Consider the following 26772-nt stretch of genomic DNA (forward strand, 5'->3'; position numbering starts at 1 on the left):
CACACTTCCTCTGAAAGCCTGGTATTATCTAAGGAAATCCAGTCGCTTCGGCACAAGCAGTACACAGCTTAATTAGCTCCTGTAAAGGTGCAGACCATTTAAAGCCAATCAATCAGAGTAATTGGACTCTGTTTGCTTCCATGGCTGCAGTTCATTTTTCCTCATTTCCAGCAACCCACCTCTGAGACACGGATTCCCCCTTCACTGCAGAGGATTAGATAACTTATTAGTCTCTAATATGAGGAAAACAGCAATCGGAACCCTGTCGAAGGGAATGCTTTCGGATGTGAATATGGTCAGAGGTGGTACAAACCCCAACACACACATAATTGAAGTAGTTCTTTTGTGTTTTATCAGGACGGCAGATGATTCGTCAGCTGTGGGGACAGTGGTGGTGTCTCGCCTGAAAATGGGAGAGATTGAGGATGGAGGTGTGGACCACATTGCCACTGATACACACCAGAAGGTAACACACTCACACACACACAGAAGCCATTATGCTAAATGCAGAGGATTGGGCTGGTGCTAATATGGACCAGATTATCTGTGTGTCAGCAGCTCAAGAGCCACTAAGATTAAGCAAGCTCTTTACAAACCTGTGTGTGTGTGTGTGTGTGCATGCGTAAGAACGTGCTGTGTGTATCAGCATTAATCTGCTGTGAAGAGGAAAACTGCGTGTGTATGAAAGACTGAGTGAAACAGGAGAAAAGTTATCATCTTTGCAGAACTCTGTTCAGCCGCACTATGGGTTTGCTGCATACTAAAAACAAAGTTGTATGTATTTATTATTTATCTTTGAGAATTTACTTTGTGTGATTACACTGTGCCTTGAAATGGGAAGCTATTTGAATGCAGAAGCTGGGAGACAGCTGAAGAGTTTCCTGGAAAATCGGAGCTAGGTTATAAATTATAAGAACTTGTTCTGATATGCAAATGTGGGCTGTGCAGCAGGGAAAGGATGTGTGTGCTTCTGTGCCTGTTTCTGTTGTGCAGTATGATATTATTGACAAATTAAATAATTTATCCTTCAGTGTATGTGGATACACTGAGCAACTCCTTTAATAGAAACACCTGCACACCTGCTCATTCATGCAATTTTCCAATCAGCCAATCATATGGGAACAGCACAGTGCATAGAATAATGTAGATACAAGTGAGGAGCTTCAGTTAATGTTCACATCAAACATCAGAATGAGGAAAAATGTGATCTCAGTGACTTTGACCATGGCATGGTTGTACTGCTGATTGCACCGATCTCAAGAGTTTGCATAGAGTGGTGCTAAAAACAAAAAACCTACAGTGAGTTGTCGATGAGAGAGGTCAGAGGAGATGGGTCAGACTGGTTCGAGCTGACAGGAAGGCTACGGTAACTCAAATAACCACTCTTTACAACCATGGTGAGCAGAAAAGCATCTCAGAAAGCACAACACACTGACTCTTGAAAGAGCCAGGTTCCTCTCCTGTCAGCCAAGAATAGGAATCTGAGGTTACAGTGGGCCCAGGATCACCAAAACTGGACAGCTGAAGACTGGAAAAGCGTCATCTGGTCTGAATATTGATTTCTGCTGCGACATGCAGATGGTAGGGTCAGAATTTGGCATCAACAGTATTAATCCATGGACCCAACTTTTGACATTGCTTTGTGTCAAAAGTTCAGGCTGGTGGTTCAGGTGTAATGATGTGGGGAAAGTTTTCTGGGCTCTTTAATACCAATTGAGCATCGTTTGAATGCCACAGCCAGTCTGACTATTGTTCCTGACCATGTGATTCTCTTTATGGCCACAATTTACCCATCTTATAATGGCTTCCAGCATGATAATGTGCTTCCAGCATGATAATGTGGCATGTCACAAAGTCACTCCCAACTGGTTCCATGAACATGACAATGAGTTCAGGGTACTTCAGTGGCCTCCCCAGTTGCCAGATCTGAATCCAATAGAGCAGCTTAGGTAGAAATTTGCAGGGAGATTCACAGCATGAATGTGCAGCGGACAAATCTGCAGCAGTTATGTGATGCAGTCATGTTAACATGGATCAGAATCTCAAAGGAATGCTTCTAACACCTTGTGGAATCCATACCATGAAGAATTGAGGCTGTTCTGAAGGCAGAAAAAGGGTGCAACACAGCACTCCTATGGTGTTCTTAGTAAAGTGGGTGCAGAGTGTGTGTGTATATAGTGTACTTGAGTAATAATAGTAGAAGTACAGAATGGTGATCTTTCATCAGCTGTGCAAGCGAAGTGAAGCTGTAGGAGGTGAAACCAGTTCATTTGAATGTATTCTATTACTATATTTATACTTTCAGTAGACTGAGCAGTAATAGAATAATATCGGTAGTAGAGTACCTGGTACTCATTTACGGAGAAAAATAAACAGAAACAGAGATGTATATAAAGAGAACAAGCCTGGTTAGGCGTACAGACACACATACACACACTGTGGGGGAGAGAGGTGATGTCTCTGTAGGTCTGCCAGTGTGTCAAATGAAGACAATATTTGGTGTTTCCCCTACTCGGGCACACCTCATTTATCTCATGCTGGATTTGATTTTCAGGTCTGCTACAGAAAATGTGCACGTTGTGTTTGCGCATTGGCCTTCTAGTGTGAAAGACCTGTGTGTGTAGGTGAGCTCTGTGTCTGTGAATGTGTGTTAGGGTGTGTAAGGAAGGCACACACTCTAAAGCAGTTCTGCGGTAGTGTGAGATCTGATTCTGTCAGAGAAGCCGTGTTTCTTTCTCTCCTCCTCAGCGTGCAAATGTGCAAATAAGAAACACACTACAGCTTATATGAATTTATTCATTCAATTCAATTCAATTCAAATGTATTTATTTATACACCATTTACTTTATTTATAATTTACATTGTACATTTACATTGTCATAAAGCAGTGTTAGATAGCCAGGTATATGTAGATATAGATTTTGATTTACGTATATTAAATATTAAATAAATAAATAGATTAAATATTCTGAGATAGTAAACCCTGTAGACATGCATTATATCTGTCCCTGAATATGAAGCATTTGCAGTTTTGTTTTATTTGTGGTTGAGCTGGATCTGTGAGTCAATCAGGGGAATTTTTTGGGTCATGCCTACTCTTTTTCAAGACCAGGGACTCTCTTTTTCGCTCTCTCTCTGACACACACACACACACACACACACTGCTGCATAGCTGAGGGCGACGGTTACTCTCTCCCACTCAGTTAAGCATCAATGATTGTAAAGTTTCACTTTGAACTGATGAGCCAGTGAGAAGTGGCTGTGTGCTTTCTGTAGCCAATCCGAGATCACTGTGCGACATGATGAGAAGGGAAAAGTCATCCCTCAAAATCCAAAAAGCAGCTACAGAGCTGTTATGCGAAGTGACTGCGATTGAAGAGCTGGAGCTCGAGTGGCCCACAGGCAAAACTCAAATAAAGGTTGATCTGATTCTGCGCGAGAGCAGTTCTTTTTTTCCCCGAGAGTGAGGGACAGAAAGCCACGTGGACTCCTGTCAACAGCCCTCTGTCTGATATGACAACTATAAAGGATCTGCAAGTAAAGAAAAATAATGATCATCAAAGCAGCCTTGACAAACATCCTCCTGAAAAAAATCATATAGCATTTTTTTTTTAACAGCGGCCAATTATTTTCTGCTGAAAATGAGTATGTGTGATTTATTTCAGTGCATGAACACAGGCATCACTCCGAGCCTGTGACAGAATGACATGTTGTGTGTTCAGTGCGCTCAAGAGGCCGTGTAAACTTAATTGAATGCGTGTTCATGTCAAGCACTCGATTGCCACCCATGGAAGATTGGAGATCACTTTAGTGTGCGATTCAATGTTGAGATCTCAGCTCAATGTTCTAGGAGTAATTGCTGTTTTTACCCACAGTGCACTCTGGTGTGTGAGCCTCATGGGACCACAAACGACAAGGATAACGGGCCACTGATGAATGCAGGTAAGCCACAGTTCACTTCTACTTACATAAGCATGTATGAAGATTTGAAGTTTGTAAAATATTAAAATGTGTAGCCATTTGTATATTTTTTTTAATAGACTAAGGCTTTTTAAAATCTTTTTTATCCCCATATGTTTGTTGTAGCAATTCTGAAAGTAGCTGATTTGATGTTAGTCATATTTTCCCCTTCCTTTTCAGTTTTAATTAATTTTTGTAATTTTTGTAGTTCATCAAACTTATTTTAAGGCTTAATTTGGAATTGCCATATTGCCTATTGGCCCAGCTGCTCTCTCAGCTCTGCAAGCATCACACATACGTAAGTGTGGTGAAGGACTGTATTCAAGTCTTGTCAGAACATGCTAATTATTTTCATTGCAGTTGTAAGGGGAAACATGCTTTTTGCTAATGTTTGACAACTTGTGCTGTGCTGTATTAAGTCCAAATTTATTAGAATTTCTGCCTTTCACTGCATATTTTTGAATCCGTACAGCTCTAGTCTAGGATAAGAAGTTCCAATGCCCCTGTGCAATGTTTACTGGACTGTAAATTTTATTGAATGAAGTTGCCAAATAAACTCATGGCCATCCTTACACCCCAGTGTGCATACACACCTAACAAAGAGATTGATCATGTAGTGAGAAGAAGAAACGGGTGTATTGGAGACAAAATAAAATCCTAAAGTACACCGTGTTATACCCCTCTAGAGAGTCATTTTTAGAGTTTTTCCCCCAACACATATTCACTAGCAGTTCACTTTGCATTCAATTTACACTTGTACACAGCTTCGAAATGGTAAATTAAATCAGAGCTTAAACTCACAAATCTGCCTGTTTATTTAGTCTGTAATAGTCATGCACCACTGGGTGTATTTTGTTTTAATCAAGCTTGGTGGGACTATTCATGTGGAACATCCAGATATTAAATTTAGACTTTGCTCTGCGTCAGTTGAAGATATTTTCGAAACTCTTTTAAATGCTTTGCCGCCTTTGGACTATCGACTAAACATCAAGCAGTAAAGATCTCCACTGTCAGCATTCATTAACTCAAAATCAGAGGAAGAACCACAACCGGGCCCAGCTTTCTGGATAAGAAGCAAATGAAGGGTGAATTTTAAAGAGCAGGGTAAGAATAAAGAGAGTTCGAAACCGAGCCAGGAAAAACTGATCAATCAACTACTTCTGCGGTCAGTTGAAAAAAAAAAAGAGACCACTGCATCCTAGACATTAAGAAAATTCAGAGAGAAATACATTCGCTGAGAGGAATAAGAGAAAGTGGGAGTAAGGGAAGAAGACAAAAAAAGGAAAAAGAGAGAAACTGGCTTCAGTTAAGTCTCTGTAAGAGGGAGTAATACCTGCAGAGTGTGAGCTATGTTAGTGTGCTTGCTTTTGCTTCTGTGTGTGAAAGTGAGAGCACGCACATTTATTGCTACATCCATCGCTGTCAGTGTGTCATTGTGGCGTCGTCGGGCTAGGGCAATTAGCCACCATCAGGAGGGTGTGTGTTTCAGGCGCCCAGCTGCTCCCGTCAAAACACTGAGCTCCCTGCTGCCTGCCTGAGATCGACTAACACAATTTAGCTACCACATCCAACACACACACATACACATTATTCATTACCTCTTCTAGCCACACACACACAGGAGCTGCCATGGTATTGCAACACCAAGTCATTTCTGCTGGTGGAGCTCACGTTTCCATCTGATTGGTTGTGGGATTAGCACACTGAGAGGATAGTGGGGTCAGGGGTTAATCTTGCACTCTGAGAAATGTAGTAGCGCATGAGAGACTTCTCTCTCCTCAAATCTGACGACGGTCATCACTCTGTCTATTCATCTGTCCCTCTTCCTCACACCTCACACATGTTTTCATTCAGAGCTGGACTGGGGCTCCAGGCTTTCAGCACCACTGCACTGCACAATGTCATGTTTTAAACTAATGTCTATCTTTGGCTTTTGTACTTTATGTGCAATTACCGCTAACAAGAATTTCAACATGTTTAGCTGTACAGAAACCTGTTCACTCAAAACGTATAATGGAAATCTAGAGGCAGTCAAGAAACATTTCTAAAAATATATATGTGACACTGTAATTCAAATTCAGAACTGCAACCAGAGCTGTTCCAACTTTCCAGAATGTAAATTGTGATACAGTTACAGTAATACAAAAAAAAAATATCCTGAGGGTTTTTGGTACCGTCACACCAAAATTGAAGCATTTCACCATTTACTTTAAGCTTTGTTCCCTCTGCAAAAAGTATCTCATATCTTAAAAAACAAATTATACATATACAGAGCTTATTTTAAGTTCTAAATAAACCTTAACTGCCTCAGCAACCGTGCTTATTGGTCACATTACATTTTATGTTTGAGTTGACAGTAAGACAGTAAGACAGAAAATGCAGCTTGTTACTGAGAGACTGGAGTGCAAACTCCTCCGTCCACTTTCCTGTGGTGGAAAACTTAAAGTTACAGCTTTACCTCTGACTGTTAGAAAGTGCTGACACTGGAGACTCCTTCCTTAAATAAACCTCTATAAAATTAATACTGCCAGAGCTGCTGTTAGAAAATTAAAACTTTCTGTCCAATCAGAATTGAGAATTTAAAAGAGCTGTGGTACAAGACAAAAAATATATCAGAATGCGTGATTATACAAAGCACATGTATCACAGTGTTTAGATTTAGTGAGGTTTTAGAACAAATTGGAAGGGTAGCACTGCGTAATTTATACATATATAGTGTAAATAGCTAATTTAATTTAACCACGTTTTTATTCTGTCAATTTTGTACACAAAATATACTCTCAAAAACAGCTAATTCTTCACAAAGCTGGACTGAGTTTCAATATGGGACGTTATTGAGCAGGCTGATTTGAAGGATGTGGTATAAACATACATTAACAATGGAAAAGTATTTTCTTTAAGCATTACAGCTCCATGTTTGCACAGAAACTTGAATACCTTCATTCACTGTTTGAATTCTTAGCAGGTGTTAACATGTTTATATTGAAGAAAACGATAGAAGAAGCTGAGCTTCATATTTTCAGCACACAATGTCCACAAAATCAGCTGAAATATTTGAAAAATATTCTATAAACCAGCTAAACCTACTGTATTTCTCTGTTGCAGTGTTTAAGAACCCGGTGTGTAAAGTGTACAAGTTTCAGACGACGGACAGCAAATGGATGCTGGTGAGGGAGCAGATGGCTGAGTGCACTTTGTCCTTCAGCATCCCCATCCAGCTCCTTAGGCTGTACATCCAGGAGGACAGACACAGGTATGTCATCATCTAGCTAGCACATCACTGCTCTGGAGAATACACTCATATATGCAGATATCCACCAGACCTGAGAGGAGGAGAGGAGTGGACATGCGAAGCCTGACAGAACGAAGAAGACCAAGTAGCCAGAAGTAGAGAGAATGCAGAGAGATCTAGAGAGGAAGGAGAGAAAGGCTGAAGACAAGAGAGAAAATAAATGAGGCATTGACAGACTGATGTGGCCTGTGCTTCCTGCAGGGAGGCTGCTTCAAGGATGGAAATGGATGTTTAAGAGCTATACTTAGCCCACGCTAAATTATTCAAGCCTGTTTAACACTTCAAAGAGCACGTCTGTCCGCCAGACACCCAAAGCCTCCAACAACCTTTCCTTTCTCTCCATTCTCTCTCTGTCTTCTGCTCGTATTGTTTGAGAAGAGCACGACTTTAAAGATGCACTCAGCTCCATGGCATCTTAAAGTGAAAATCAGAGCAGAGCAGGACGAAGACTGGAAATAAGTGGTCAGATTTCGTCATTCCAGAGTCAGGTGACTGCAGCAAGCATGAAGTCAGCACCAGTTATAATGAGAAGGAAATTTAAACTCCAGTGCAGAATTCACCTTAACAATGCCATGTGCGAATAAGTGGGAAGATGTCATGGTGTCGGTTTTTGATTGTCTATTCCCTAAGACACACATCCTTTCCCTGATACTGCACATGCCTCGTGAGTTGCCTTCTAATGAAAAAGGGCAGATCTAACCAATAATTTATTAGACAAGGGGTTGGAGCTACTTTCCAGACCAGAGGCCAAATTTCAAACAAGCCTGAAAGTACGGATCTAGATTCTGGCAGTTTTTTCTTTGAAATAGTACAAGTTTAAAAGCTTTTTTAGACTTTGCAACTTGCACTTTTAAATCATAATCTCGATATATTTCTCATGAGTAGCCACATTCCTGTGCCCAATCAATATAGCATCTTTTAGCCACTCAGGAGCAACTTAATAAATATTCTGACTTGTCAAAACAAGGAAAAAAAATAGCTATAAAAAAATTATGACTGGTCAAGGAGCCAAGGGAGAAAAGTTGGCCGAGCTCTCTGAGCGGGAGGGAATGCATACTCACTCTGTCCGCACAGATCATGGAAATCTGTGCGCTTATGTATGCAGAAGAGGGTGGATAGCGCTTTTCTCTGAGTGTGTTCCGCTGCCCTGTGAAGCAGCAGGAGCAGCAGTTTGAAAAGATGCGCAGTTGGTTGGCTTCACGTGTCTCGGAGGAACCACGTGTCAGCCTTCACCCTCCCTAATTGGTAGATGATGTATGATAGGAGAGCTGGCTGGTGGATGGGAGTTGGCAGGTGACCAAACTGAAGAGGAAATGGAGGAAAACAAAACATGACTGTGATCAAAAACAACATTGATCAAATTGTGTGCTATATTGTGGAGATTTTGCTATAATTTTGCACATCATGAAAAAATTGACTATATGCTTGCATTCTCTTTGAGCACCAATTTACAGTTCAATAACAGCAACTTTTTTCAGCTTTTTTTTTTTTTCTTTTACCGTAGCCTGGGAGTTTTAATGAATTCTTAAGTAGTGAGAGTTGCCACAGGCGATTTTTCAGTGGAAGGTAGGCAGCAGAAGCACCAGCATTAAAGTAGTGATGGGTTAAGAGCGATTGTAACTCCACATACTGTGAATTATGCCTAATGTCCTTTTATGAACATAAATAAGTGGTTCTGGTTGAGTGGAGCCCCTGTTCTGAGCTTGGTGCTTATTTTATAGCGTGTGAGAATTTTTTTTTTTTTTTTTTAGCTTTCCTTTCTTTCTCGTGAATCCACCTGTGAGGACTTGCATCAAGTACTTGCATCAAGATTCATATATGGGACCCACACATTTACAACATACTGTGCACCACCTCTCATCCACACACACATACAAAATTCTGTCAAGGCTAATCGGTACTGGCTGATGAGCATGCACTTTGTTATCTTTAAATGCTGGATCATTAACACACACACACACACACACACACACACACACACACACTCACATTTCTCGACCACATCTCCCATGTCTGACCCTTTGCTAGGCAACAGTTCCCATGTGCTTATTAGTCTTCTCTCTCCGGTCTGTCTCTTGTGTCCCGAATACCCAATTAGTGGTTCATACTCCGATTTCACCCTTTAATGCATCTTCTACAGCTTTTGTCCGATCCCGCTGAATATCTGTGACTTTTCATTGATCACACAATACTCGCTCATTTATAGCAGATTTAATTCTTTGAAAGGCAGAGACTTTGTTGTAAACTTAAACCAGCCTGAATCTATGAGAGTGTGAAGCAGTTTGTATGAAATGACAATTGTAAGCATTAGAGCCAAACTGATTTGAATTGTTTTCACAGCTATCGGGGTGGAAAAATCGTAAATTATAAAATCAGATATTATACTTAAAGATGCATTAGGTAGGATTAGTCTTTTTTTTTTTTTTTTTTTTTTCAAGATTAGCTCTCTAACAGTTAGGTGGGTTCGACATTTGAATAATTCCCACCCATGTTCATGGAGCTCCGCCCCCAGGATCCATGGTGGCCCACAGAATGACTATAAAATGAGTGGCAGGAAACACATCCAAACACAAACAAGCATTCCACACTGGAAGTCAGTTTTCCAGATGGGTTTTCTCAACTAAAAATCTACAGAAATGCTTTATTGCACCTTTAAGTATAGACAATGTGTCAAATTCGTACTTAAGTAAAAATGGAAGAGTCTAGCCAAATATTTACTCTCAAATATAATGAGGTATTAAAAAATAAATCAGGAAACTCATGAAATTATGACGGTCACAGCAGATAACAAATCGCTACAATTCTTGATGAATTTGATTAGATGCTTTAAACTGAAATATACAGAAAATTAAAATAAAATGTGCAGGAGACTGGTGTATAACATAGTCATTATGGATGAAAGAAGAAGAGAACTTTGAGAATTATAAGACGATTTGTACCTTGAAAGTCTAAATACAAATATAAGGAGTAAAAAGTATGTTTTTTTTCCTTGCAAATCTATCAATTAAGGAAGAGTACTTAAGTATTTAAGTTCAATAATACTCATATAAAATAAGAATAGCCAAAATAATACTCAAGTATAGTAATGAAGTACAATTCCTCAAGCATTTTCCATCTCTGAAAGATATAAATATTGATGTTTAACCCTGTAGAGGTTTTAACATTTATTTATTGATTCATTCATTAAATACTATGAATTATTCAGTAAGTACAACAAAAACTAACAAGAAAATGTGTGAGGATACAAGAAACTACCAACTAGCTTCAGCTTCAACTACCTTTCCTATTAGTTTTACGCTAGTTAATGAATAACTCGTAGTAGTTATTGAATTATATGCTTAAGAAATAATAAGCTGAGACTTTATAGGGTTAACGTCAGCCGATTTTATGTACCAAACAACATTTAACATTTATAGGAAAAAACAAAAATTCTCATGCTAGTACAAACAGGTCAGGGTCGAAGAGTCTTGATGCAAGGCTTCCTTCTATCTTGAGGGATGGTAGTTGGAGACATGCTTGAGGCTTGAAGGGAATGTGGGGGGATTTGATGCGCGCCTTCAGACAGATGGAGGTCCACTTCTGGCTTCGCAGGCAAGCAGCAGTGCTTTAAATCTCAGTTGGAACTACAACACTTCAGTCTAAAATAGCACCAGTACTCTAGTAGTGGTTTAATGATTTCTGAGTGGTTTCTTCCTAAGTGGCTAAACTTCCTCCACTGAGCTTGATGCATATTCTCTTTCCCAGCCATTACTAATCAGAATGGCATGATGTTGTTAAGCCTGTAGCAACACAGAGATTTGTTTAGTGCTCCTTTTTTTGGAAATCTTAACTCGTCATGTGATGGTAAGGTGGTGAGGCAGCCTTTCAAAAGATGAATATTAATAAATGGTTTATTAATTGAGGCAGTTATGGGACGTTATGGCTTATTCTTCATCTTCCTTTTTTCCTTTTTATTCTTCATCTTCCATTTTCCCTTCCTCTCCTGCATCAGTGTGTAATGCTAGCTCTCCCTGTCTACCCTTTTGTTGACGTCGACAGCGGCGCGCCATATCCACCCACACGCTTTAATCTCCCCTCTGTGTATGTTTGTATGTGTGTGTTTTATAAGATTATTCTCCCTTTATTTTCAAAGCTAATGGTTTCATTAGAGTGGTGTCTTGTTCCTGATGTCGCCTTGGAAAAAAAAAGAAAAGAAAAAAATCAATTGAAATCGATTAATGAAGAAGTGATGTGAAAACCTTCAGTGTCTTTGATAGTGTTTCAGTGGGTAATAATCACAGCCCACTATCTGAGCTAACACACTATTAGTGCAGTAATTCTGCAGCATGACAACAGAGCATGATAGAACAGAGCTTGAGTGCCATTAGGGAAGATAGTTATTATATAAAGCGGTTTAAAACAACCTCCATCTCGCAAAGGACAATTTCAGTGTGTTTGCCTCTCTCTCTCTCTCTCTCTCTCTCTCTCTCTCTGTATGTGTTTGTCTCTCTCTCTCTCTTTCTGCTGTCTGTGTGTATTAAAGGTTATACTTAAATAAAGCTACTTGTACATGTCAAATTGAACCATGTTGGCTTTTTGCAGGTAGGCTTTTGCTCTACCAAAAAAAAAAAAAGAAAAACGGAAGAAGAATTGCTTGAGTCGTGCAGTCAGGGCTCTTGCACTAATTGTAATTCCCGTCACAGTGTTGCTGTTGACCCCAGGCACCGAGGCTCCCGTGATTAAAGCGAACAGCTCCCATAACGCACCATGAAATAAAGGCCACGACATGACAGGCTTCCTCTGTAGCCCAGTCGGAGTGAGGCAGCACGATTCAGATCGGAGTGTTTAGAAGACCCCGTCCTCTTCCGTATAATCCATGCTCTGCTCTCCTTCACTAATATGCTGCTTTTCCTTTTCTTACGCCATTTTTTCTTCCCTGTCTTTCTGTGTTTTGACTCGTTATAGATCCTATCTCGTCTTTTTCTGTCTCAGTCGAATGATTTTATCACCTCAATTTTCTTCTTTTAAGCAATTTTATTCCACTTAATTCTACTCTAAAAGTAAAACCCACCCTGAATGACTTGCATATCAGTCTTTATAATGAACGTGTGATCTTTAATGGCATTCGAGATCTATCTTATAATGAAATTCAGAGCTGAATTTTTTTACTTCTTTCATGAACGTTTCACTTTGGCTAATAGTTTCCTATCTTACCCACAATGCTGATAGTGGTGCGGTGGGATTTATGCTGCATTCCAGGTGAAGTTGCAACTTGTAATGACCCGCATACAATTAATTGTAACTGCACTAGCAATGCGACATCAGAGCGGCAGACAACTTTTAACTTCTCAAAGGAATAATGAAAATGTAGCACCAACCAACACATTAGCACAAAACCCCTCAAATATTTCAGTATAAATATATTTAATGTGAAAATTTTTCTTTTAAAGGTGCATAGGTCATTTGTCAAATTGTTTCCAAATAGTAATAATCATATATATATGTATATATATATACTATATTACCAAAAGTATTCGGTCACCTGCCTTGACTCACATATGAACTTAAGTGCCATCCCATTCCTAACCCATAGGGTTCAATATGATGTCGGTCCACCTTTTGCAGCTATTACAGCTTCAACTCTTCTGGGAAGGCTGTCCACAAGGTTGAGAAGTGTGTTTATAGGAATTTTTGACCATTCTTCCAAAAGCGCATTTGTGAGGTCACACACTGATGTTGGTCGAGAAGGCCTGGCTCTCAGTCTCCGCTCTAATTCATCCCAAAGGTGTTCTATCGGGTTCAGGTCAGGACTCTGTGCAGGCCAGTCAGGTTCATCCACACCAGACTCTGTCATCCATGTCTTTATGGACCTTGCTTTGTGCACTGGTGCGCAGTCATGTTGGAAGAGGAAGGGGCCCGCTCCAAACTGTTCCCACAAAGTTGGGAGCATGGAATTGTCCAAAATGTTTTGGTATCCTGAAGCATTCAAAGTTCCTTTCACTGGAACTAAGGGGCCAAGCACAACTCCTGAAAAACAACCCCACACCATAATTCCTCCTCCACCAAATTTCACACTCGGCACAATGCAGTCCGAAATGTACCGTTCTCCTGGCAACCTCCAAACCCAGACTCGTCCATCAGCTTGCCAGATGGAAAAGCGTGATTCATCACTCCAGAGAACGCATCTCCACTGCTCTAGAGTCCAGTGGCGGCATGCTTTACATCACTGCATCCGACGCTTTGCATTGCACTTGGTGATGTGTGGCTTGGATGCAGCTGCTCAGCCATGGAAACCCATTCCATGAAGCTCTCTGTGTACTGCACTTGGGCTAATCTGAAGGTCACATGGAGTTTGGAGCTCTGTAGCAAATGACTGTGAAGAAAGTCGAGGACCTCTTTGCACTATGCGCTTCAGCATCCGCTGACCCCTCTCCGTCAGTTTACGTGGCCTACCACTTCGTGGCTGAGTTGCTGTTGTTCCCAAACTCTTCCGTTTTGTTATGATAAAGCTGACAGTTGACTGTGGAATATTTAGGAGCGAGGAAATTTCACGACTGGACTTGTTGCACAGGTGGCATCCTATGACAGTTCCACCCTGGAATTCACTGAGCTCCTGAGAGCGGCCCATTCTTTCACAAATGTTTGTAAAAACAGTCTGCATGCCTAAGTGCTTGATTTTATACACCTGTGGCCAGGCCAAGTGATTAGGACACCTGATTCTGATCATTTGGTTGGGTGACCGAATACTTTTGGTAATATAGTGTGTATATATATATATATATATATATATATATATATATATATCCTTTAAGAAAGCCTTTGACACAAGACGGAAGAACGTATTGAAATCATTCCTATGCCTTGATCGGGAAGCTGTCACAGGGTTTCAGTGGACTTTAACAGGAAACATGGCAAGCCAATCACACACGACACTGCTGCCAAACTTATTAACAAATTCAAAAAGACTAGAAGTGTTACAGAACCACCCGAGAACTGGATGTCAACAAACATCCACTGACGAAGGCACAAGCAACGTGGCGCTGTCATACATAGTCCCCTATTTATGCAGACTTTTGGGACACCCTGTATAGTTTAAAAAGTGATTCTCAATACCACCATGCAGCGATCTGGCTAGTTTGTTCATTTCAGTCTTCTGTTTGTATTGCTCGGGTCCAAAACCGGCTCCATCTGATCTGATCTAAACCTTTTCCTTAAAAGCCAACTTGCAAAGTATCTGCAGTTCAACAGTAGGTTTGGGATCAGCTGGATTTCAGTCGTAATTCACCTCATGTGCAGCAGAGGGCTCAAAACATTCCTTATCAAAAGATTTAGCTGCATATCTGCCTTATAGTGTTAGACAGACTAAGAAGAAAAGTAATTTATATAATATGTCTTAACTGCTTGGCAAAATGCCTCACTGTTAATGGCTTGCTTTTATCAGAGCATGTATATTTGCAGTCTTTGCAGCAACCAAAGTTCACAGCCTTGCTTTGGATTCCACCCAACTGAGGAAATGATGGATTTAGACTATCCTACGGTTCCTAAAGGCCCAGGCGTGCCATCTTCTCCAGAGCTGTCCACTCAGCTAACAAGTAATGTGGTTCCACCGCTGACCACCCTTTAATGACCCTTAAGAGTGTGCACAGAAAAGCGCTACTTTCATTGAATCACTGTAATTTATTTAAGAGAGTGCCATAGGCCAGATTGTGAACAGAAAACACAAGAGCCTGAGTAGATAACCATCAATAACAGAAAGCGTTCGCCGTAGAGTTCAGGCTAAAAGAAGTGCGTCTGTGAAAGCAGCCTCGGGTCTGTACGTTACGCCTGGCTTATCAACTCTGTAACATCTCAAAGCCTGATATAATTCTGTCTATCTCTTTCTACTTTTTTTTCTAAATTGCCATGCAAACAGAACTCACTTTTGTTCTTCAGTAGATACTGCAGGATTTTTTCTTTTCCGCTCATGAGGAATCAGCAGGTTTTTGTGGCGCTCGTATCATTTGCAGATGCTAATCTCATTGCTGGAAGTATTAAGGGCATGTGGAGTCTCTGAGCCCAAATTTACATGAAAATGAATCATTGTTCTCTATGGAAATTTCTTCTACAATTAAATACGCTTGAGCTTTTTATTAATGAGAGGTATTAAAGGTCCTTTTTCTCAAATAGTGGAGAAAAGCTGGAACCACCTGTGTTAGCCAGATAAGCCCCCTATTACCTATGTAAATCTAACTGTAGTTCGACCCTGCTGTTCAGGCCCTTTGGGCACTCCCACAATACACCTGGGCAGTGGCACACTGACTGTTAATGAGGATTAGCTCCAGGGACAAGGTTTTGGTTCATTTTTCTGGAAGCTATTTGATTAAACAGTGCATAAAGCTTTGTTGGGTGTGTGTGCTTTCACAGATATGGAAAAAAAACACATCTGTTATTCAAAATAGGTTTTCCTGTTTCAGTTGGCAGGACATAATGATAGTACATTGTAATCCTGAGCAACTTGCATATTAATATTCATAATGAAAATGTGATGCTAAATGGTGTCCAATATTTAATTTATAATGAAATTGAGTAGAAATTTGCAGTTTAAACTTCTTTCATTGACAATTTCTTACATTACCCATAATGCTGTTAGACTACCTGCTGGTAGTGGTGCCAATGGGATTTAGGCCTCAGTTCATCTCGAGCTAAAGAGAGCAATGCGGCAGTGCTTTAGTCCTTTCGTCTGTCCAGATCTCTCACCTCCTCATCTGTACGCTCTGCTCAAACTGATCAGCTTTCATTAATTTTTTTCCTCCCAGTAAACACCATTGTACTTGTGCTAGCAGTGTCCCTCTGTGACATCAGAACATCAGACAACCGTGAATGTCTCACGGTTGAAAATGCAGCATCAACCAACACATTAGCATCAGAAACTCATCAGGGAGGAATTTTCTTTTAAGTACAGAAACACACATTAAATTGTTCAGTGGTTCTTGTAAACACGCATATGCGCACCTCTGTTCCTCCTGCTGGCCTCCTCAGAGATTTCAGACTTGTTGCCTCTCTAATAAGGCTGAAAGGGCTGAGCAATAAGCCAGCAAATACAAATACGAGAGTTCAGAGTCACTGTGGATCCAAATCCCATCCCAGAAACACTGGGTGTGAGGCGGGAATATACAAACACATTCACACACTCACAACTACGGGCAATTTAGGCTACGTTTACACGACAACGATGTAGTCAAAAACGGAAAAGTTTTTCTCTTGCGTTTTCAAAAAGTTTCACGTATACACGACAGCGTTTTCAAAAAAATTCACGTTTACACATATCCACGAAAACGGCCAAAAACGCTGTATTACGTATGCCAGGCTAGTAGTTGGCGCTGTCACCTTGTTAGTTGGTTGTAATATTGGTGAAGTAAATCCACACTTTGCGTTAGCAAACTCTTGAGCATCAACAACACTATCCTGTACTCCGCCATTGTTGTGTATGTTTGTTCACGCTTGCCTTTACAATAGACACGTACTGCGCATGTCTACATACCTAACACGTACTATGCACGCGCATGACGTCACCGTTTTCAAAGATTCCCGTATTGGGTGTTTGCATGGAGATGATAACGGCGGCGTTTTCAAAAACTTGCACTTTGAAACCCATTTTTGCACTTTGAACTGCGTTTTCAGTCCCCAAAACGCCGTTGTCGTGTAAACGAACAGGCAAAACGCATAAAAAGTTTCCCGTTTTTGGCTGAAAACATTGTCGTGTAAACGGCCCCTTAGAGTAGCCAGTCAACCTACCGGCATGTTATTGAGAGATAGGAGGAACCCAGAGAACCCGGAGGAAACCCAGAACCCACACAGGGACAAGACACAAAACTCCACACAGTAACCCAAGCTCAGAATAGTACTGTGAGGTGGCACCTCTGCTCTAAATTCACCTTGAACTTTATATATATATATATAAAAAAAAAATGCTTTTATGGTTGAATCCTAAATAAGTGCAAAAGTTAACAGTGTTTTTATTTTGGACTAGTTTATATATATATGAAGTGTTCAGCATGTGACAGACAAGTGTGTTTGTGACATGCAATAAAGATCCATTCATATTTCAGTCTGCAAATTCTGGTCAATTAGGTGGCTCCACATACTAATATAGTGCATGCCATTAAAAAATATTTCTTACATAGAAAAAAATGATTTTTCTTGATAAGACAGAGTTCTAGAATTGAGAGAAATGAGTAAAATGCTGTTTCTTGATTTAACTTAGCTAAAGTAAAAGGCGTGTGTGTGTGTTGTGTTGGTCAGGATCCAGGAGCTGAACAATCTGGGTGAGCTCTCACAACACTGGGACAACCTGAGGAGAGACGTCATCGCTCGCTACAGCCATCTCATCAAAACCTACCAGGACACACTCGCTGAGCTGGAGAAGTTCACTGGTGAGGCGTCATCCCTGCCCACACACACACGACATCTATCTATCTATCTAGCCATCTATCTATCCATCTATCTATTTAAGAAGAATCCAGGAAGTAACTGCAGTGTTGTTTAGTAATAATGGTAGAGGAGGTAAAAGTTCAGTAAAGTACAGAAAGTTTCCAGTGAAACAGATCAGTTCTATCTGTCTGTCTGTTTTTCTATCTCTCTAACTTCTTCTGTTTGTCTGTCTGTCTGTCTGTCTGTCTATCTATCTAACTAACTGTCTATCTATCTTTCTATCTATCTGTCTGTCTGTCTACTCATTTGTGTGTGTGTCTGTCAATCTATCTGTCTAACTGTCTGTCTTTTCATCTACCCATCCCTCCATCTGTTTGTCTATCTAACTAACTGTTTGTCTGACTCTTGCTCTGTCTGTTTGTTTATCTGTCTGTCTAGTTGTGTCTGTCTGTATATCTGTTCATCTAAATATCTTTGTCTATATATAATATAAAATATATTTTGCTATCTATCTATCTATCTATCTATCTAATGAACTGTCTGTCTATCTATCTCTCTGTCTCTCTCTCTCTCTATGTATCTTTTCATCTAACCGTTTGTCATTTATTTGTCTATTTGTGTTTGTGTGTCTCTGTGTGTCCATCTACCTATCTATCTATCATTATCTTTATGATGACCATGTCTGTCTGTGGTATTCTGCGCACGTCTTCATGGTCAGTTGTGGTTATCGGATCCTCTGTTCGCAGTTAATAATACACTAAATGGAAACACAAGGACGTAAATAATGCAGGGACAAACGTGCAGCAGACTGAAACCCAGTGTAAGTGCTGAAGCTTCACTCTGCTTCAGCTATTTCCCTTCACCGCTTCATATAATGCAATAACATGTTAAGTATAGACTGCTTAATGTGAGATTTATAAATGTGCGTAGCCAATTAGTGCCATATAATTATCATCTGCAGCCATGAAGCCTTATTTGGATTTGTTATCTTTGTGTGTGTGTGTGTGTGTGTGTGTGTGTTTTTTTTCCTGTGTGCCTCTACATGCAGCATCTCTCAATTTCTCTTAAATATGTGGTGGCACTGTAGTCATAGCAACTAAGTTTAGACTGGGCAGAGATGATAAAGGCAAGAGGTCTGTATGAATCAGACATGTGGGGAGTGTTTATTCTCTCATCCTGCTGCTGGCAACTGCAGAGATCGCAGATTGCAAATTGTAGCCTTGGCGCATTTTCGTGTACACAGCTTAATTCTCCAAATACGCATGCGTGATGTGGGAAACGGCGTGCTATTTGTCTTTTTTGCAGCCACACACGAACACACACGGTATATAAATTGTACAGTGCTTGTCATTTTGGATGCACAGTCTCACACACACGTATAATCTGCATGCACAATCTAAAAACGGAGCGATATAATGCAGCCTTATTAAGTTAGGACTATCAACTCTGAGCTTAATGTAGCAGCTCAAATCCACACTCCCTATCACGGAGGAAGAAGTAATGGCAGGGCACGAAATGTCACCATCTCCACCGCCTCGCTCTCTCTGTCTGAAACCTTTAATAGTCATTGATGTTTTTGCCCTTCTAATCAGCGCTGCCGGCCAAAAAGCTGATCGGTCCAATCGATTGGTGGCGTGATTCAAGCCGAGGCTGGCAGATGAGCTCGGGCTGCTCGGTGTTGTTTTGCCGCATGACTGATGGAGCTCGGTCTTCAGCGTTATGGCTCCTGACAGCCTGCTGCACCCACCTCTAATCTCGTTTGCTGTAAATCAGAAAAGCCTCGCTCTATCTCCTCCTGCCTTTCCTCCACCTCGGCTTTCCTGCACTCAGTTTTAGCCTCACAGTCAGTCACAGGGCCCAGACATAATCCAGCCAGCTCGGAGAACTCAACTGCACGGTATTAATTATTGATACCTCGTGATATTAGGAATAATACGCGGGGTGACCTTTTGCTAGAGAGGGAAGGTTTGGTATTTAGAGAATTCTGCTTCACCAATGAAACTCGCTGTCTCTCTCTCTCTCTCTACTCTTCAGCTTGCCCTGTAAACGTGTCCAGCATTTTGTTTAGCTCTATGAATAAGACAGGGCTGACTTCAATGTTCTTCATCTGCTCCCAGAACTTTGCATCAGCTCATAAAATAATAATTAATTCGTCAGATAGATGGGCAGAGTTGCTTCCACTTTTAGCTCGTCTAACCATCCATCTCTCCATTTGTCTATTCTCTGTGTCCTGGTCTTCTGTTAGGCAAAAAAATAAATAAATATATAAATAATAATAATAATAATAATAATGCATTCCATTTGTATAGTGCCTTACTGACACTAAAGGTCACTATACAAAAACACTAATGTGTAATATTTGATTGCAGTCTGTCTGTTAGGGGGGATATTTGGTATATTAGATATATTAGACATTAGATATACACTGTATGGCCAAAGGTTTGTGGACATCTGACCATCACACAATTTTATAGAGTATCTTTGTATGTTGTAGCATTAAATTTCCCTTCGCTGGACCTAAGGGGCCAAAAACTGTTCCAGCATGAACAATGCACAAAGCGAGCTTCATGAACACATGGTGTGTTAAGGTTGAAGCGGAAGAACTTAAGTGTTCTGTACAGAACCCTGACCTCAACCCAAGTGATCACCTTTGGGATGAACTGGAATGCCATGCAGCAGGCGTCCTCACCTGACATCAGTGCCTGACCTCACTTGTGGCTGAATGAATACAAATACCCACAGCCACTCTCCAAAATCTAGTGGAAAGATTTCCCAGAAAAGTGGATGTTATTATAAGAGCAAAGGGGGACTAAGTCTGGAATGGGATGTTCAACAAGCACATATGGGTGAGATGGACAGGTATCCAGAAACCTTTAGCCATTTAGTGTATAAACATGCCTACACACACACATATTTTTGTGTGAAAGAGTTTAGCAGTGAAGTGCTTTAAAAAAACATTTTAAAGCTTAGCAGTTTTTAAAGAAAGCAATATTGGGTAGGTATCTGTTTCAGTATCAGTATTGCCAACTTTAAATTTTATGCGTCTCTGCTGGTAAGCAGGTGATAAGCGTCAAATTCACTCACATCAGAGTGGCAAATGGAGGACAAATCTTGGCAAGTGCAGGTCTTAGCAGGATAAGTGAATGAGCTTACAGCATCTAATACACAAGAAGAGGTCTGAGCTTTGCTTCCCTTTAAGCTTCATAGATCAGATGCTTTGAAAAAAGGCACATACACAGGGCTACCTGCATAAGAGAGCATTGTATGCTACGTTTGATTTGTGCACTATGCAGTTATCATTTATGCAGAGAGCCTACACCACCACCAGACACACTTATACACTGTGGGAAGAACAACAACATCTGCTGGAGGAGCTCTTCTGAGCACACTCAGAGCAGAACCAAGCTCCAGCTGCATTGATCACTGCTGTGTGCTCCACTGGCCGGCTGTGGGTTGAGCTGAAGCCCTGCGGCTGACTATACAGCTCTGCCGGTGTGAGCCTCCCACTGCTCAGGCAGGAGAGACGCTGAGAAAGCGCATAGAGATTTTTCCAGCTGTTTGATGAAAGGCCCCTGAGGCTGTGCTAGTGAGCTAGACACATGCTGTGCCGAGGTGATCTGTGCCGCGCTCTGGTTTTAACAGTGTGTTCTGCTGTGGATGTGAAAAGAAAACGTACACTAATGAGAGCGTGCAGGTGTTTCTTTGCCTACAAACCTGTGTTTACCCCTGCAGCTGAGTATGTGAGGGTCAGAGTAGCAGGGTTTCCCTCCTCCTCCTCCTGCCTCCACAAGCACCTGGCCTCACAGATGGAGGGCATGATGGGGCTAATGCCACTGTGGCAGCTCCATTAGCCTGTGAGCTTTCCCAAGAGGGAGGGAGAGAGAGAGAGAGACGGCCCGTGTCACCGTGCCACACAAACACTGCCTGATCACCCAGGGATCAGGCTTTGCTTCTAGAGCCACCACCAGTGCTGTTTTTACTGCTGACATGAAGATCTGGAATGGATTATCAGGCAATGCACTGCAAATAAGCTGCAAAAAAGTACAAATAATTAATCTTAGCAAGTGAAAATATTTTGAATATAGTCACATTTATCTAGTATTTCATATTATACGATTACAATAAATAAAATATATGGTTTATTGAATATATATAGAATATATATTCTATTTTTTTTTTTTTACTAATTTCAAGCTTGAAATGAGTAAAAGCATCTAAAAACAGCCTGAATTATTTTATATTTGATTTATAATAATCTCCATTTGCCCATATTCAAGATATTTTTACTCAAGATATTTTTCCATTGTACAGGCGGATTTATTGAATATTTCTGATCAGATCAGGTTATTATAAAACAAATATAATTTGTGTTATAATAATTAAGGTTATGCCTAGCTAATTTCAGCTTGGAATTTAATTCTATATTTCATTAGGCACATTGTATGTCTAGAAAGAAACAAAATGAATTACCAATAGAATAAGCAATTTTAAGCTAGAATGTATTTGTTTATTCAGTGAATTAAAAAAAAACTCAATTAGCACACAGTGGATGCTATCTACATATTCCTTCAGTCTCTATTCATACCAAATGCAAGTGAGGTGAAGCATTGCACATTTTTATTCAGCTTGGCACAATTTCTGTCTTTGACTAGGAGCTGTGGCTTTGTTGTTCAGGGTAAGCCAGTGTACCTCATACATTTTTAAATTTGCATGGGTCAGACTGGCAGAAAAAAGCAAAAATAAAATCAGTGGAAACAGTGATCACAAAAGTAAAGCTACCTACCGTGGTCAAAAGTTGAAAGAAGATGATGCCTCCCATTTTATTAATATAAAATTCCAAATGAAATTGCAAGATTTATGAGCACAGTCAAAAAGAATAATGTAGCCTGTTTACATTATTTATTTGCCCTTACAACTCGAATACATTCATTCATCTTCAGTAATGACTTTACCCTGGTCAGGGTTGTGGATCCAGAGCCTGTCTCAGGACATGGAGTGTAAGGCGAGAATACACCCTGGATGGGATACTGGTGTATCAGACAGTAACTAGAGCTCAGGATTGAGCTTGAAGCTCTGAGGAGCAACTTTACATGCTCTTCCATCATGTCGTTCCCAGGTGCGATACAACGAAAGCATAAAGCTGAGTTTTTCATGGCTCCATTAGTGGCTCTCTGAGAGGTCTGGGATCTAAACTCACAACCTTCTAACCTTCTAAAACTCACTAATGAATAACCTTAATTACTGACCTACACCAGCCCAGTTTATATGAAGTCAAACATAGGTCTCTAATGGTGCAAGAATTCTACCACTAAACCACCAATGCTGGGACAAGATGAGCTTTAGGAAAATGAGGAAAAAACAGTTTTAAAAAAAGACTGTTTTTTTGTAAATATATAAAGCATGTAAAACCCTATTCAGACAGGATTAAATTTACATGGGGGCCTGGAGTAAGTGCTTCTTCTGAAGGTGCTAGGAAAAGTCCAGACCAAATTACTTAATGTTTTTGGACCAATGCTGCAGTCATCTGTCAATTTCAGCTTCTAGGGAAAAAAAGGTTTTTTCGACCTCTGCTACTCGCCATATTTTGTCGCCTAGTGCGCACATCCTCTTCCTGAATAGCAAAAAGACGAATGCTTCACCCGAGTATTAACCACTTACTTGGTATGGGTTGTATAACTTCGTCTCCACACTGCCTACACTGGAGCCCATTAGCAGGAGAAAGAAAATAAAATCAATCAGACGAGCATGAAACTGCGGGCTGATTATAGGGGCTATTATAACATTAAAATTATAAGCTACAGGTATAAAGACACTTTATATTCACATGTGCCACAATACCATGCAATGTTCATATTTTAGAAATAAATGAAAGAGAACTTGTATTCCTGTAAGATTCTTAATCATATAACATTACAGTAGATGCTGACAAATACATAAACATGATCATATGACCATTTGTCATATCCAGGTTCATAGACAAACAAACCCGGCAGAATCTCATCCATCTTGCGCTAATTTAATTGCTGCCCAGATGTGAAGAGACATCAAAAAGGTTATTACAGATGTCACCAAGTGAAAATAATCCCATCTGGTTAGGAAATTTGTTGTCAAGCTAAATAATATTCCCCCATGAGATCATGAAACCACTTCCTCAGGTATCGGTTTGTTAATTATAGAGGTAGTAGCTATTAAATGTTGCGTACATAGTCAGAAAAAAAGTACGAAACTATGCATTTCCTTGTCACTGGGTTGGTACACACAATCAAGGTCAATCTTTCGTATGTGTATATACAGTATGTACCTTGTTATAGTGTAAAATATTAAGATTTAATGTACATAAATGGTCCGTAATTCATTTTTAAATAAAGCTACATGCTCTACATACATAGTAAATGTGCAAAAGGTGTAAGCTTTAGTATACACCTTTTACAGTAAAGTGCCCTTTTTTCGGAGAGTGTATAAATTGTGAGGTCCGGTGTGAACAGCAGCAGGATATTCTGCACAAGGTCTCACACCACAGACAGGGGCTTTTAAGGTTATTTTGGCCTGTAATGAGAATGTGGACTGTGGTTTCAGTGTCTAAGACACTCTTGTACGCATCAAAGCTCAGTGCTCATGAGCTAGGTCACTTTCAGCACTGTTATTCCTCTTTCCCCTGCAATCCTCAGACTTCTGAGCCAGGTCCTTCACTGCAGTCTTCCTCTCAGTGACCTTAACTCCCTAGAGCCACTTCACACACACTGTACAGTTTTAGTCATAAATGTTCTGCTGTATATTTCTGGGGTTTTGTAAAAGCCCAGCTATTTACAAAGATGAGGTATTGTACAGTTCCAACCAGTGTTTCAGGTAGACTCAAGGGTAAAGAGGAACTTTGTCAGATAAGTTGTAGACGCTGAGTGTAAATCTCTGTAGCTGTTTGGTTCACATGTCCTCTAGCTGCTCCTGAATGTATGTCTAAACAGCCATAGCCTTGTGACCCCAGTAACATAAAAACATCTAAATAAAACTAGGAAAAGTAATAATATGATACAAATTGTTTTGCATTTTAGTAACTTACTGTAACTGACATGGGTTCTCCCAGTGGTGGAACATTCCAGAAGAAAAAAACTCAACATATAAATATGAAGGTACATATTTAATGCTTAGGTACATAAAAAATATACATGTAAAAAATATGTTATGTGGTTGGTTGCTTGGTGACGTGCACATTTGGGCTACAAAATAAGTTGTAAATTTATATCATCATCAACAGATAACTTTTTGATGAAATATTTTTACCCTCCAATTTGCTTCATTCTTTTTTGAGCTTATTTCTGTGATTTTTATGATCTGCATGAACACGGTGGAGTCGGAAATGCTCTGGAACCATGTGTGAAAGCAGGAATCCTCTAACTTTAACAGCAAAAATAACCCGGCAATGTTCCTGGGTTTTATATTTTGAAGCAGGCTTTAAAACTCTTGATGCACTTACAACAGTAAAGAATAAAGACCACCGTGTTAATCCTTCACTGCTTTTGCTGTGCTGCTATCAAGCATGTGGATTTCCACCCTATTGATCACTGCTCATGAGAGATCACCGTGCGTACAGAGAGTGAAGTTTCCTGTGTACTAATGGCTTATGTTGTTTTCTATTTCACAGATATTGTTTGTGTACTTTATTGCTCATTTGTCAAGCTCTTGAAATACACAACTGAAAAGTCAGGCATTTCGTTTACTCAGTTTAAAAGTTCTTTAACAGCTTAGTGCTGTTTTGTAGTGGGTTTGTTAAGTGTTTGCATATTTAAAACGAGTACAAAGATGATGATGTGTGACAGCCATTCACGATATCCCTCTGTGACTTTGTGTTATCTTTTCAAGGAGGTTTTAATTGGATGGTTTTGTTCAAAGCAGGTAGCAGAGTAAATCCATGAAATCCTCTACTTACCGGATTAAGGTACAAATTAACAGATCCTTATGTAGGCTTATTTTTCCCAGACACTCAATTTGATGCATCCATAATCAGATTTCTGTACTTTATCCCACAGCTTGGATTCGACATAGCTTGCCAAAGCGTAACATTATCAGCGGTCATTACCATAGCCAGTCAAGGTCAATAATGATTCTTCTCACTTTTATTTGGCAGCTGGGGATGAAAGTGGTCAGATTAAAAACCTTTGTTTGGACCCAATTGATATTTAATTCATCTTCCTGAATATAATTAAGCGTGTTTTTTTTTTAATCAATAGACGGTCTTGTATATTGGCTAGTAAAGACAGTTAAGGTCCCAGCGACATCTAAGTAGTTATTCCACATGTGATCAAGTGAACTGTTGATTTTCCTACTTCACAACTGTACATAAAGTAAGGCCACTAAAGTAAATATCTTGTAAAAGGCAATGTTTTGTCCTCAGGACTGAATGGCCCCATAACTCAGCAGAAGCAGATGGTGAGGGAGTTGCCAAACCTGGCCAGTGGCTCTGGTTGCAAGGGCAACTGCCCCATGCTGTTCTTTTTATAATAAATAGAGTGGATTATATGCACTGTTAATGTGTGTGCCCTCTGCTCTGTCCTCAGGTCCTTCATTCAAGCCGAGCTGCAACAAGGCACAGAAATACCTGGAGTTCATTCCCATTAATCTGCACACACAGCGCATGAGGGTGACGTGTCCTAGGAAAACAGGTATGGGTATATAGGACTTAGGCACAATTCAAGATATGGATTCATTTTACAAGAAGAGGTTCTCTAATGTCATTTTTAAGGATTTTTTTTTGTTTGGCCAATTCAGACAGAATAAAGAATCTGTGCATTTTGCCCAGATTATCACACACAGTTCAGGTTGTCTTTGCCGTATGCCTGTTGATCACACCAGACCTAGCATTTAGTAATAATAACAATAGCACACACTTCTTTATAGAACTAGTATTACTGAATGAACTGAGTATATACAGAAATACAGAAGGTTATTTGCTCTGATTTTTTTTTACTTTTCACATGTTTAAAAACTACTGTCATTGCCAATTTATACTGGATCTCATCAGTAATCTTCTGAATTATAGCCCCTCATGTAAAACTAATCCAGCCTGAATTGGGCTTTAGGTACACCATGATTCTCTTCTTTCTCTCAAGCCATATTTCACAAATTTTCAAAATGAA

General features: G+C 40.1%; 1 protein-coding gene across 11 annotated transcripts in view; it reads left to right on the forward strand.

The window, feature by feature from the left end:
- The window catches only part of inpp4b (inositol polyphosphate-4-phosphatase type II B), a 332497-nt gene that overhangs the window by 251471 nt on the left and 54254 nt on the right, over positions 1-26772 (forward strand). For all 11 annotated transcript variants that reach the window (XM_034302375.2, XM_053232415.1, XM_053232414.1 and 8 more), the window contains 5 exons: positions 358-466; positions 3876-3942; positions 7066-7213; positions 17513-17643; positions 26194-26298. In XM_034302375.2, coding sequence (XP_034158266.1) covers positions 358-466; positions 3876-3942; positions 7066-7213; positions 17513-17643; positions 26194-26298 — 560 coding nt within the window. The remainder of the gene's footprint in view (positions 1-357; positions 467-3875; positions 3943-7065; positions 7214-17512; positions 17644-26193; positions 26299-26772) is intronic.

Source organism: Pangasianodon hypophthalmus, chromosome 3 (genome assembly GCF_027358585.1).
Source record: "Pangasianodon hypophthalmus isolate fPanHyp1 chromosome 3, fPanHyp1.pri, whole genome shotgun sequence".
NCBI classification, from domain to species: domain Eukaryota; kingdom Metazoa; phylum Chordata; class Actinopteri; order Siluriformes; family Pangasiidae; genus Pangasianodon; species Pangasianodon hypophthalmus.